Below are 14,201 nucleotides of genomic sequence, written 5' to 3'. Positions count from 1 at the left end.
TACCGGTATCCACACGTACAGGGACGGAACGCCACACGCAGATGTGCAAGCACTCGCGCGCGACTAGGGTTTTGCTCGGGGAGGGAAGTGACGGCTAGGGTTTCTCACGTGATGCAATGCCTCCGCCGGTCACACCTCTCACGAATATATAGGATCCATCACTCGGGCCTCCAAGGCCCGTAGGACTCCTATTCGGATCCCTATCCGAAGTAAGCTCATATTGGATCTCCATCCAATCCCGTTATTCCGACCCATTAAGCGTGTGACCCTGTAGGTTCATATATACTCGGCTGTAACCCGAAAACTCCTTTTCGGTCCATGCATCAACAGCGGCCCCTAGCAGAACGTATTGACCCACCGGGCATACATAAAGATCATATCGGCTAAACCTCTAGTGTATACTTGTATGAACCCCTTTGCCTCACGATATCGATTAAGCTCAAGGCTAGATATGTGCCATCCTCTAATAGCTCAATCATTCACTCGAACCTGTTGATAGATTATATAACTTGTGATTGACTCCTCAATCACCTTTGGCATGGCCATGCACTTCCATAATCTACGACATTGAGGGGCCCAGAGATATCTCTCCATAGGAGGGGGCAAATCCCATCTTGATTATTCATATCCCACTACATGTTTCATAGCATACCCAAAAACTACTTTTATAACTACCCAATTACGGAGTAACGTTTAGCAGTCCCTAAGTAAGCTACTACACATGTTGAGAACCATGATAATCTCAGGTCTAAGGATTCAACACCAACACTCAATGAGATCACTGATGACACAACACATATGGCTCTTGCAGTGTCTCATGTTGGGTCTATCCAACAACATGTTCACCAACATGTGTCCACATTATTAATTTGGTATCTCTATACCATGATCTATGAGACATGATCATCAATTAATACATGTGCTGATCATATAAATATATTTGTTCCACATATGATATTTGATCAGGGATCCTTTAGAAATAGTAACAAACAACATAAAGAGTCTCATGAAAGAATCACATATTCATTAAGCAATAAGGAGTTATCTATTTCAAGAAACAATGTCGGATAAATATGTAAACATAGTATGTGATACAATCATCTCTATGATTGCCTCTAGGGCATATCACTAACAGCTTGGAGGTCAGGATCACGGCGGTGTGCGTGGTTTTGAGGCTGAGCCGGCGGCGGAGACAGAAGCAGTGCTGGTAGTAGCAAACCGTTTTGTTTCATGCAGGACTCGACTCGGAGAGGCCGTGGTAGAAAAGGAGTCGAGCACAGGTTCGGCTTCAATACACACGACAAAGAAGAGATCGAAAAGGATACCGCGTTGGACACGAAGAGATCGAGAAGGATACCGCGTCGGACACGGAAGGGGGACGAGGAGGATTCGATTTGGACTCAAAATCGGATGATTAATCTCCCAAAATTACAGCAAAGGGACTCCACGGGATTGCAACATGCAATCGAGCAAATCACAAGGCAAGGGCGAAATCAATTTCGTGGGCAGCGTGGTTTGTTGGCGACGAACTTGGGCGGCGGTGTATGGCTTCGGCGAGCAGCAGTACATGTCGTGGAGGAGCTCGACGCGGGCCGGCTCCAGGAGGAGGCGGCAGACACCGGCTTAAGGGGCGGCAGGCTCTTGTGTCGGGGAAGGGCAGCCTCTCGTGGGCGTCGGCATCCTCACCGGCGGGAAGCCCATGGTGGCGGCGGCACTAGCCCTTACTGGCAAGGTCCCGTAGGGAGGCGGGCGGCAGCGTCAAGGCGACCGACGCAGTCGGCGGCGGCGTCTTCGGTGGCGGCGTGGAGGACGGTGAGGCGGCGCGGCTCCAGTGCTCGACGGTTGGCAGGAATTAGCGGCGCGGCAAGGGTGCGATAGGCGCTGGGCAGCGGCGCTGTTGGGCTGAGGAAGGTGAGCAGAAAGGAGCGAGGAAGGAAGGGGATCGATCTGATCTCCAGACTTCCTGTTGACTGGTTTTCTTTGACCAAGGATAGAAACCGAGCGGTTCTTTTTTTTTTTTTTCTGAAAAAAGGTGGGTTCGGTGGTCTGGTTGGTTCAAGTACCAGGGTTGTTGACTAGTCATTGACCTTAATGTGCTTGTTCGGTTTGGGTCACTGGTGGCTTAACGTGATTACTGAGTAAGCTGCATGTCATTTGATGGTGCATAGGGACTTGGTTTATAGAACCATGCTATGTACAGAGAAGCTCCTGTAGCAAGATGGGCATGTTAAGTCAAAGCGGTGGCTCGACAGAAAGACAGCACGGTGGTAGTTTGACTTGTCAAGCAGTTGTACAGGTGAAGGTCCCGGGCAACAGCGGGTGAAAACGTTGAGGGCGCCAACAGGCTGTTTGGCAGTACAGGGGTATATCCAGGATCTGCGGGGATTGCATGATGGGGATATATGAAATCTGTGTCACTGAAGGAGGAGAGTAAGCGCTATGGTGGTAATTTCTTCGAGTGATACAAGGCAATAGTGAATTTTCTCAGATTATCAGGAATTCAATATACGAATGCTGGAAAGCGTGTATGTTGGATTTATTAGCTTGATTCATAAGACGACAAGGAAGAAAAGGTTCTCTTCAAGTCTGGTGAGTTTGATTTATCTATTTGGTGATGACGTCGGTTATCTAGCCATGGGTTTGATCAAGTCAAATTTAAGACGGTAGATAGAGGTGAACATGCTCTTCGGGAAGCCTATGACGTGACAGCTAGAAAAGAATCCAATTTCGCTTGGCAAGACGACTGTGGTGATATGAGAGAAGGTGGAGCACTATTACAGGTGGAGTCAAGTGGAAGAAGTTGCAGGGATAGCGGTGTCTCTTGTTTACGGTGAGCCTGGTGAAGGCTTGTCGGGGCGGCTCGGCGTGAGCGGCGAAAAAGGATCAACTCAAGTCCTGGTACACGGAAGTTCGAGCGAGTAACAGATTCAGGTTGGTATGGCATATTCGCCAAGGTGGAGTTTGTTAGAGTTTGTGTCGAATATGTGTACGTAGTTGGTTACAGTTTAGAACTTGGAGTTGTAGTAGGTATAGGAATAGAGTATGAGTCGGACTCTATCTTAGGATCTCTCATAAATAGAGGGGCGTGCCTGTTGTAACTGCATGGCGACATAGCATAGCAAGAGGGAGCGGTTGCCGGCGGCGACCGACCGTGAGTCGTTGTAACTCTGATACGCTGTAATATGCTGGATCGGGGAGGAGCGCCCGTAATCAGTGCCCGGAGATGTAGGCCTCAGCTGAACTCCGTTATCAAATATCGTGCCTCGGTGTCGTCATTGTTTTGGATCTCCTATGGCATTTTCTTCTGCGTTTAGCTACCGATGTCGATTTCGGGGCTGGTTTTATAACAATATATGATAGACCACTTCACAAAACTATAAGATCAAATTTAACTTCTACAAATTATAATGAAAAAAATAAATTAAACTATGACTAGTTAACGTATATTCACAGTTGTCGACGTTTGATGTCGCGATTCCGGTATTTGCATAGTATGGGGATCGTTGGTACTAGGGTTTACGCGAGACTGAGGTAAAAGAGACGGAGACATGGATTTTTATATAGGTTCGGGCCCCTGAATTGTCAGGCAATAACCCTACATCCTGTTGGTCGAAGCCGGTCGTCGCTTTTATTCATCATAATCACACCAGTACAATATTTGGGGTAGCCTATCTAACTGTTGTCGATATGGCGGTCTGTAGTTCTGACTCGTAGTCGACAACAGGGTAGTCTTCCTCCTCGAATCCGTGCCCGGCGAGATCAGAAATAGCGCAATGTCTCTCCTATCAGTATCCGGAGACACCGTAGGGGACTAGTCGTGCATGCCTATCTCTGAAGTCGATATCTGGCGTGTTGTCTTGGCGTATGTTGGCTTGTATTGGCTTGTGGCGTCTATGTTGTCTGTGTCCCCTCTCCTCCTAGGGGGCCTTGTATTTATACCCATAGGTGTCCCCTTGTCCAAGTAGAACTAGGGAAACCAATATGGATACAATCCGAGTAGTCCTTGTCGTTTCCATGTAGAACTCTGGTTGTCTTTCCTTATCCGGAACTCCTCCTATATCCGCAGGTTGTTTCCGTATAGGACATGGTATGTGGTGGGTCCTGCCGAGATTTAGTCAACTACTATTAGGTATGTGGTATCTATAACCCTGACAGTAGCCCCCGACTTCAATGCAAATGAACGGATTCATATTCTCAACCGCGCGCAGACTTTGGAGTAACTGTTATCGAGCTCATGTGACTGTTCTTGGTGAGTTCAGAGATAACGTTATACTTCCTTTATCAGCCTCGTGCGGGCACCTAAAGGGTTTGTCTGAGTAAATCTCCGACGTCAACCAAGAAAGTACAGAGCATATGACTAAGTCTCCCGTCTTGCTGTAATCGAGAATTTGGATTGAAGTCAAGAAATTTTATCTCGACGGGTACACCATCTCTTCATTCCGCATTCATTGTCGAGATCCACCAACCGTTCTCGAGTAATCGAGTAGGCGTAGAGTCTGCGACGGAGCCTTGTTAACATTTGTCGTACTCGCCTTAGTCGATCTTCGCGTAGAACCATAGAGACATGAAGACTTCGACAATGTCGAATAGAATTTTCCTGAAATCAATACTCAGAAAAGAATATTAGATAGAAATAGCCCCCGAGCGAGTGCTCAAAGGGTAACATGTTATAATATGTATGGAAAACCGAAAATGAATCAAACTTACAGACCAATGTTTTGTATATGAGCGTCTACTCTTTTACCGACTTCGATCAGTCAGTTTGTTGAGTTATACACTCTCCCTAGCTCCCAGCCTTGTCGTCGGAGAATCGTTCTCGAAAGATAAGACTCTTGGACCTTTGACCTGCCTCGGTTGAACAAGCACTGATCCTAGCCCTCAGCCGTGAAGTTGGAAAACCCAATTTCCTATTACACGGCTTGGTTAATACGCACGGCGAGAACTCTTACACGACCAGATCTTACATGGTCTTTCGTCTCTGAAGGATCCGACAAAGCCTTATCCGCTCTGGGCGTCCCCAGCCGAAGTTCTCTTAGGTTCCTCAGAGGCTTTGTCAAGACGGCGTAAAGAGACATTAGGATAGGTTTCATCGCTAGGTGTCTTTTGTGGTAAGGGATCTCTAGGTAAAACACTTGGCGATATTGTGTACCTGATATCAACTTTGTTGAAGTAGAGGTAATGGGAGAATCGCTACACCTCTGGTCAAGAACCAGGTAGTAGTCGTAACTCAACCACTAGAAGTAATGTACGAGAGATCGCTACAATTGACTGGTTGAGGACCAGTGAGTAGGTGTCTCTCGATCATTTGAAGTCGCAGTGCGAGGACCGTTGTGTTATTGCTGTAGTCGTACCTCGACCATCTGAGGTTGCGGTGCGGGAGATTGCTACGTACTGGTTCGAGAACCAGCGAGCGAGTAGAATCATCTCTCGAACACCAATGGAGGTTGCGGTGCGGGAGATTGCTACGTACTGGTTCGAGAACCAACGAGCGAGTAGAATCATCTCTCGAACACCAATGGAGGTTGCGGTGTGGGAGATTGCTACGTACTGGTTCGAGAATCAGCGAGCGAGTAGAATCATCTCTCAAACACCAATGAAGGTTGTGGTGCGGGAGATTGCTACGTACTAGTTCGAGAACCAGCGAGCGAGTAGAATCATCTCTCGAACACCAATGGAGGTTGTGGTGCGGGAGATTGCTACGTACTGGTTCGAGAACCAGCGAGCGAGTAGAATCATCTCTCGAACACCAATGGGGGTTGCGGTGTGGGAGATTGCTACGTACTGGTTCGAGAATCAGCGAGCGAGTAGAATCATCTCTCGAATACCAATGGAGGTTGTGGTGCGGGAGATTGCTACGTATTGGTTCGAGAACCAGCGAGCGAGTAGAATCATCTCTCGAACACCAATGGAGGTTGCGGTGCGGGAGATTGCTACGTACTGGTTCGAGAACCAGCAAGCGAGTAGAATCATCTCTCGAACACCAATGGAGGTGCTAGAGTTGGTTTATTACATGTGCGTCTCATGTGGCTAGCATGACTCACACACCCAACTTGTAGCATATCCGGATGTTCGTTCGCAATCATGTCGGGTGATCAAGCCGACGGCGTTTGCGAGGAATTATCCGTTAACAACCTTTTCTCGAGTAGTCCAGCCATGGCCGGTGCTATGAGATAGGTCGTCGGTCTTCGTTGGTAGGTTGGATGCGATGACTCTGCATTCGTCAAGATCATTCTCGATAATGCGGTGTACTTAACCACAACCTACTCAAGTGCTTAATTGTTCCTGAAAAATATTTTCTAGAAGGCAAGACATATAGCAGATAATATCGAATATGTACTAAAAAAACTGCATGGATCTTCTAACATTATCAGGACATAACGAGCAGATGTAAATATCAGGCATTATGTAGACCGTAAATAAGCATGACTTATACGGAAGAAAATAGAGCGAGCCCCCAGCGTTAGATCGTAGTCGATTTAACATCGGGGACACTCGCGCAATAGATATTGTATAAAAAACATGCTCTAGATAAACATAATAAATTATTGGTCTGACAATATCTGAAAATAGGTATGGTAAATTGTGTATAAAATATTGCGTACCTTGGTAGATACATGCAGGATGTACCTACGGAATTAGTAGATCAATTTAAAAAATCAATCTGCAGCGGGGTAAGAGCTCGCAGCCCGCCATAGAATCGACTAGCTGGTCGATGCGGGCAGGGATCTCGGGGGCATGCTTGATGGACATAAGAGTACTGGTAGCTGCTCGTGCATCCGTACTCAATTTGTATCCACGTATGCATGTTTGCTATTGCACAGGGACACAGTTTGGTGATGTATCCTACGTGTACACATGTGAATTGGTCTGGTTAATACCGATTCAAATTGGACACGTGGGAAAACATGTGTAGATCGATCCAAGCTCCTCGCTCTGTTGCCGAGTTGGGTCCGCCACTCCGTTATTCCATCCTCGGGCATAAGCCGGTGAAAACACGCGACCGACAATCTGATGTCTACGCGGCGGAATTTGGATTGTTGATGGCGATAATCTCGATCTAGTCGGAAGAAATACTCCGGTCGGCTTTGATCTCCCCCAGTCGAAGTCGTCGAGTAGCTTGTTGTTGGAGAATCCATCTCTTAAACCATCTCGTCGAAATCTTGAAGCAGCAAAGTCCCCTACCTAGCGCGCCACTGTCTACGTGTGATGTCGCGATTCCAGTATTTGCATAGTATGAGATCGTTGGTACTAGGGTTTATGCGAGACTGAGATAAAAGAGACGGAGACAGGGATTTTTATATAGGTTCGGGCCCCTGAATTGTCAGGTAATAACCCTACATCCTGTTGGCCGAAGCCGGTCGTCGCTTTTATTCATCATAATCACACCAGTACAATATTTGGGGTAGCCTATCTAACTGTTGTCGATATAGCGGTCTGTAGTTCTGACTCGTAATCGACAACAGGGTAGTCTTCCTCCTCGAATCCGTGCCTGGCGAGATCAGAAATAGCGCAATCTCTCTCCTATCAATATCCAGAGACACCGTAGGGGACTAGCCGTGCCTATCTCTGAAGTCGATATCTGGCGTCTTGTCTTGGCGTATGTTGGCTTGTATTAGCTTGTGGCGTCTATGTTGTTTGTGTCCCCTCTCCTCCTAGGGGGTCTTGTATTTATACCCATAGGTTCCCCTTGTCTAAGTAGAAGTAGAGAAACCAATATGGATATAATCCGAGTAGTCCTTGTCGTTTCCATGTAGAACTCTGGTTGTCTTTCCTTATCCGGAACTCCTCCTATATCCGCAGTTTGTTTCCGTATAGGACATGGTATGTGGTGGGTCCTGCCGAGATTTAGTCAACTACTATTAGGTATGTGGTATCCATAACCCTGACAACAGTTAAATTTACTTTTTCGTTGCAACTTGTAGAAGTTAAATTTAAACTTGTGTAGTGATTTATCACACATTAGTCTATCTTTTTATTTTTATTTTTTATAACCATTTAAATGGCATGCAAATAACGGGACAGTATCCTCTCAAGTTTAAAATAATCTCCCATTCAATTTGCTATAACATCCCCGCGTTCATGATCCATCTTCTTGTCGCCCTCCTGATGGGAGCTAACCGTGGTGGGCACCATCTCGTATTCACCAAACCTCCTGCCCCTCACGAAGAAGGCACCTCCAAGCCGCTGCTGCAAGAACAGCAGCAGCGCCAGCGACGCCGCCCCCAACGGCACGGCGACGTCCCACGCGACGCCGAAGAGATCGTCGCGTGGGCTCGCGTACACGTAAGTCGACGACGGCCTCACGCTCGGCACGTAGCCGCGAGCCCTCAGCGCGTCGTACACGTGAGGCGCCGCGCGGAGCACGGTCACCCCGACGTAGAACCACGCCGAGATGGCCCTCGCCCTGGACCGGGACAACGCGTTCAGGATCACCTGCGGCAGGAGGAACCCGTCCAGGACCAGCCCCGCGTACGACGCGAGGTCGTCCCACAGCGTGCCCGAATCGCCCGCGACACGGACGACCAGCGAGTTCTCCGCTGCAGCACGGCCATTGTTGATGACGTGAACTGCCCCGGCGAGGAGGCCGCTGAGCAGGTACAGCGGCAGGCAGATCCACAGCGATCTCCTCTCGGCGGCCGACCATTTCTCGGCTATGGCGCGGGGGGCCGATCGCCGGCTGGACCACACCAGCTGGAGGAGGCAGAGGTGCAGCGCGAAGGCGATCAGCGTGGGCACACGCAGCATCACCTCGTTCAGCTCGAGCCACCCATCGGCGGAAATCGGGATGTAGTGCGTCCTCCTGCTGACGAACAGGGCGTCGACGTTGAGCGCGAGGTGGGTCACGTGGCCCAGGGCCAGGACGGCGAGCATGGCGACCGACGTGGCGGACGGAGCCGACGCGGGGTTCGCCCTGGCGTGGCGGATCTGCAGCGCGGCGAAGACGCACGACAGCGTCGCGGAGACCACCGCCATGATGATCTCCAGGTCCATCCTCCAGATCGACTCGCCGATCTGCTCCCTGTACATCCCGTACAAGGTGATGTCCATCGCTTCGAAGTGGAGACGATCTGCCTTGTCTCTCGTGCTACTGATCTTCCCCCTGCCGTGACCATTCCCCTTGGCATCCAAAGAGGCAAAATGAACTGTTACCAGTATTTGACAGTCAGTGGAGGAGCCATTGATCTCTTGGCAGCCGACCATGAACAGGATTCCTGTCTTTGGATCGTACACTCCTTCGGCTGAAATTTCTCGACGCTCAATTGACAGGGGATGTGAAAATAATGATGAACTGTTCTTACGTGCTTTCGAATTTGCAGATCGGACACGATAGCTTATATCGTAGCTGACATTCAGCAGCTGGGAATGATCCATCCTGACCACTGTTGTCCGGCTCTTGTTCATCTCTCCCATGGCATGTCGGAAGAACATGTATTCTGCTGCCAGCTGATCGCCGTCGACCATCACCGACCCGATGGTCACCGGAGACGCTTGTCCTCCAGCGCCCAGGGTTTCGATGAAGTCGAATCTGAAGTCGCTGTACGAGTACATGCTGCTGTTGTCTGGGAACCGTCCTGTCTTCCTCTTGCTGAACTTGCAGCTGAGATACTGTTTCTTCGCCTTCTCAACCATCGTGTAGTTGTATTTGACGTCGGTGAGGTTGCTACGCCTACGGTTGTACCCGTCGCCGTCGATGCTTGACACCGACATCACGCCGGAGAGCGAAGCACCGGCGTGCTTGTTACCGCCGCTCTCCTCCTGGTTCGCGTTCCAGAGCAGCCCGGCCACGATGCTCCGGTCCCGGATCGTCCACACGGCCGGGAACCAGAAGCTCATCCCGAGGCCGCACTGCTCGCCCACCTTCAGCTCCGTCTCTGCCGCCGACGAGTGCGCCACCCGGCACGCCCTGAGGCAGAGCCGGCTCGTCGTCGAGTCCCAGTACCCGTCGGCGACGACGGCCTCCTCCTTGACCAAGAAGCGGTTATTGATGACCATGTCGCGCCGCCACCGTCTCTCTGAGTCCGTGTAGTTGGAGAAGACGACGTAGGCGCGCACCGAGCCGTTCGCGGTGCAGTGCATCTGGTTGACGAGCATGCGAAGCCCGCCATGGCTCAGCGGGAACTGGAAGGTGCTTGCTGCAGGCGAGGAGGCGTCGCTGCTCGTGTTCTCCAACCTGTAGGAGCTCACGAAAAGCTCCCTGAGGTGGCTGCACGAGAAGTTGGCCTCGAGCGCCTGGAGCGCGCCCCGCGCGGCGTGCGCTGGCATGGGCGGCGGGCAAGACGGTCTCTTCTCACTGTACACGTAGCGGTCGTTCTCGACGTACGCGACGAGGGATATGGTCTCGAAGTCGGCGCCGTCGAGGAGGCCGGTGACGAACGGGTCGGCGAGGCTGGGAGCGTTCGGGACGCGGAGGTGGAGGTTGACGTCCCGGAGGTGTTCGACGGAGCCGCCATCGACGGAGTAGCTGCCAGAGCCGCCGACAACGCAAAGTTCGCCGGAAGCGGAGCTGTAGTATCCATGGAGGACGAAAGATGCGACCAGCTGACTCACCAAGTAGCGATGGCGCCGTCGGCGGGCGCCGCCGCCGCTGCCATGGTCGCTGGATGGCCCGTAAAGGGCGAGCGTGGCAGCGACCTCGAGGATGGCCGGATCGGTGGTGCGAGCAACCTTATACGGTGACAAGGCGAACGAGCGTGGGATATAGGCCGAGTCGTCGTCGGGAGCGAAGAGACGGTCGCCGCCGGAGAAGTAGCCCGTCGTGATCTGAAAGGAGCGGAGGAGTTCGCGCGCGTCGTTTCCTTCCGGTACCTCATTGGGTACAGGGGAGGGGTTGGAGCAACGGAAGGTGGACGCCGCGGCGGCGGTGGCGGGGAAGACGATAACGGAGAGGAGCACGAGCTGGAGGAGGAGGAAGGAGACGTGGCAGCAAGGGCGAGGGGACTTCTTGGCCGGTGCCATTGTTGTGTGATGCGCCGGAGATGAGGACTAGGAGGACGACGGAGGCATGAAGATGAAGGGCGACGGCGAAGAAGCAGAGTGCACCGTGCACCACAGAAGCTATGGTGCGAGTGCGACAGGACCAGATATTCTCAGACGATGGTTCACTGCCGTGAGTTTTACTACTAACCTCTGATTTAATGCATTATGTCGTTGACAGTTTAGTTATATTTAATCATTTATAGGTAGCGCTATTCCGAGCGCTAGAGCGCGGGATATTGTTCCAAGCACCGCACATCGCGCCTAGAGTCCGCAAAAACTAGTATTCGGTTGCCCACGTTCGATCTGTGTAGATTAGATCTATTTGAATTTGGGGTAAATCAATTACAGATCCGTAAAATCGGTGGTCGGTTGAAAATAATCGTTGTAATTGGTTTATCTCTGTTTCCAATCGATGTAGTTACAATATGGTGTGCAACAAACTGAGACCAAATCTTGTAGTAATCGAATTACTGTCGATGTAAATGAAAATTGATGGTGCATATGCCTGTAGTAATTGGATTAACGACAACCATGCTTGGTGAAATCTTGTAGTAATCGAGTTACTATCGGCATAAATGAAAATTGATGGTGCATGTGCTTGTAGTAGTTGGATTATGAACAAAATTGGTTGATCAAATGTTGTAGTATTCGTATTACTGTCAATGCAAATGAAAATTGATGGTGCATTAACTTATAGTAATTGCATTATTGCTAGCCTTGGTTGATGATTTCTTATGGTGAATGCATCAAGCAAGAAAAAAAGGAAAATAAATAAGGAGGGAGTTACTGGGCCTAATTAGTTTACCTCAAATAATACGTGAATAAATTTTTTACTTATACATTGAATCACTCCATCCTAAATCACAGGACAAAAAATAAATATTTTACATGCACATCATAGTGAAAGCGCAAGAATAAAAATTTTACACATAAACACAACAATACACGCTATCGCCAGTTCCTTGTGATGGCTGAATGGAGTTTTTGTTCTGCTAGAGAGAGCAAGAAGACAAAGCAGCGGAGATGTAGGCTGGAGCCGAGGCAGCATCAAGTCTGCCCGCTGCGACCTCAGTAGGAGCCGGATCCAGCGACGGAGCCAAAGATGGAGGTCGTCGTTGCTGTTGTCACCATCTCACTGTCATAAACTAGGCAACGACAGATGTGATGAAACAAATCACAATTTCTTGCCGATGTTACCAAATCGATTGACTATGATAAACAGGATCTCCGCCATGCAAGGGAGAATAGAGAAGCACGCCAAGATGAGTGCTCAACTCAATCGAAGTCAGACGGCATAGAATCAAGAAGGAGAAAGAATTTAATTAATCATAGATTGTATACAATTTTTGTAAGAAACCAAGAATCTCATTAGGAATTGCTGAGAGAACTCACCGTCCCCATGATGTCCACCTTGTTCTCCATGGGCCAGACGTCTCTTCAGCATCGATCTGAAGCAGATGCTGCGGCAGCGAGACCTGAAGCAGTGCCTTCGCCTCAAGCGCCGCCGGCCACCGCTCGCCGGCCACCGCCATCAACCACCACGGTGTCGTCCTCCTCCTCCATGGTGCGTTGCCGATCTGTGGGCTGGGATGGTGGATCGATTCAGATCCGGAAAAAAAAGGGAAAAAATGAAGTGGGGGCGAGAGTGGTTGGTTGGGTACAGGAAAAATAGAATATATACCAGAAGTAGAGAAGTTGTTTTTATCGAAGTAAATCGTTTACTCCGATAATGGTGGGAGCACGATGCTGGACGCAGGGTGGGATTGAAAGGGAAGTTGTTTTTATTATCGAAGTAAATCGTTTACTCCGATAACGGTAGGAGTGGGATGATGGGACGTGGGGTGGGATCGTAACCAGAGAAGTTGTTTTTATCTAAGTAAATCGTTTACTCCGATAACGGTGGAAGCGAGATGATGGAACGTGGGGTGAGGTGGGCTTGGCTATACACGTTTGGTGCTTGGAGCTCCCAATAGTAATTCTAATCATTTATCCTATTAAAAAAATAAAAATATTATTTATTTTGTTGTAATTTATTTTTTCAGAGAAGAAACTATAATCATTATTTATACTTCAACATATTCGTATTAAATTTCTGAATAAGAATAATATTCAAATGTTATTAAAAAAACTACGTCATACATTAAAAACTATTATTTTTTTGAAGGGAACTATGCATCGGGCGGCCGATTCATGTGTGAAAAATCGAACGCTCAAATATGGCTCCATGCAGTTGCAGCGTGCTCCTATACATTTTGGAGGGACGTCTGCTACTGCTTTCTACTCCCTCCGTCACATTTTACGTGTAACCATAAGTTTTCTGTGTCCAACTTTGATCGTCCGTCTTATTTAAAATTTTTTATAATTAGTATTTTTATTGTTATGAGATGATAAAATATGAATAGTACTTGATACGTAATATGTTTTTAAATTTTTCAAAGAAATTTCAAATAAGATGGACGGTCAAAGTTGTGTATGAAAAAATCATGGTTGCATTTAAAATAGGACGAATGGAGTATATTTGATGTGGAATGCCCTCTCTCCTCTCCATGACTACTTTATATAAATATACTTCTTTTTACCAAACATTAAATATTTTTTTTGCTAAATTATCTATCCGTTCTTTAATCCAATTATACGGTTGTATTTCTTACAATTAAATCTTTACACAAGATCTTACATGCTTATATTTCTCTGAAAAAAATTAAGTTGTTTCATCACCTATAAAAAATTGTTTCATTACTTGGTCATTATATGTTTCAGATCATATATAACATGTTTCAGATAGATGCGATATTAAGAAAATATTGATTGTAATACTAATGACCACTACACGAAACATTAAGTACTAATGAGTTAAACATAAAAAACTCACATGAAACATACTATATATTTACATATACTTAATTATCTTAAAACATATTCTATACCATGCATATATTATAACCGTTGAAACATAATAAAATATTTACTGAAACATCCAAAAGAATACAACATGTGCAAATATCCCAGTGAAACATCAAGAAATACTTACCGAAACATGTAAAGAACATAGTGTGCAATATAAAATTAAATCTATTGCAATAAAAATAAAATAAATATTAGAATATAATTGTACAAGATCTTGTTGTAAAGATTTAATTGTAATAAATAATATGGCTAAATTAGATTTTAAATTAGATGAATAGTTTACAAGAAAATATATTTTAAAGTTTGATGAGATACCT

General features: G+C 47.7%; 1 protein-coding gene across 1 annotated transcript; it reads right to left on the bottom strand.

Annotated features, from left to right (window-relative positions):
• Positions 1-7,928: 7,928 nt before the first annotated feature.
• On the bottom strand, positions 7,929-11,110 carry LOC127768155 (uncharacterized). Its single transcript, XM_052293692.1, has one exon. The coding sequence runs from the start codon at positions 10,954-10,956 to the stop codon at positions 8,053-8,055; it is 2,904 nt and encodes a 967-aa protein (XP_052149652.1). The 5' UTR covers positions 10,957-11,110; the 3' UTR covers positions 7,929-8,052.
• Between the last annotated feature and the right edge of the window lie 3,091 nt (positions 11,111-14,201).

Source organism: Oryza glaberrima, chromosome 1 (genome assembly GCF_000147395.1).
Source record: "Oryza glaberrima chromosome 1, OglaRS2, whole genome shotgun sequence".
In the NCBI taxonomy this organism is placed as follows: Eukaryota; Viridiplantae; Streptophyta; class Magnoliopsida; order Poales; family Poaceae; genus Oryza; species Oryza glaberrima.
This window is presented reverse-complemented; position numbering and strand designations above follow the sequence as displayed.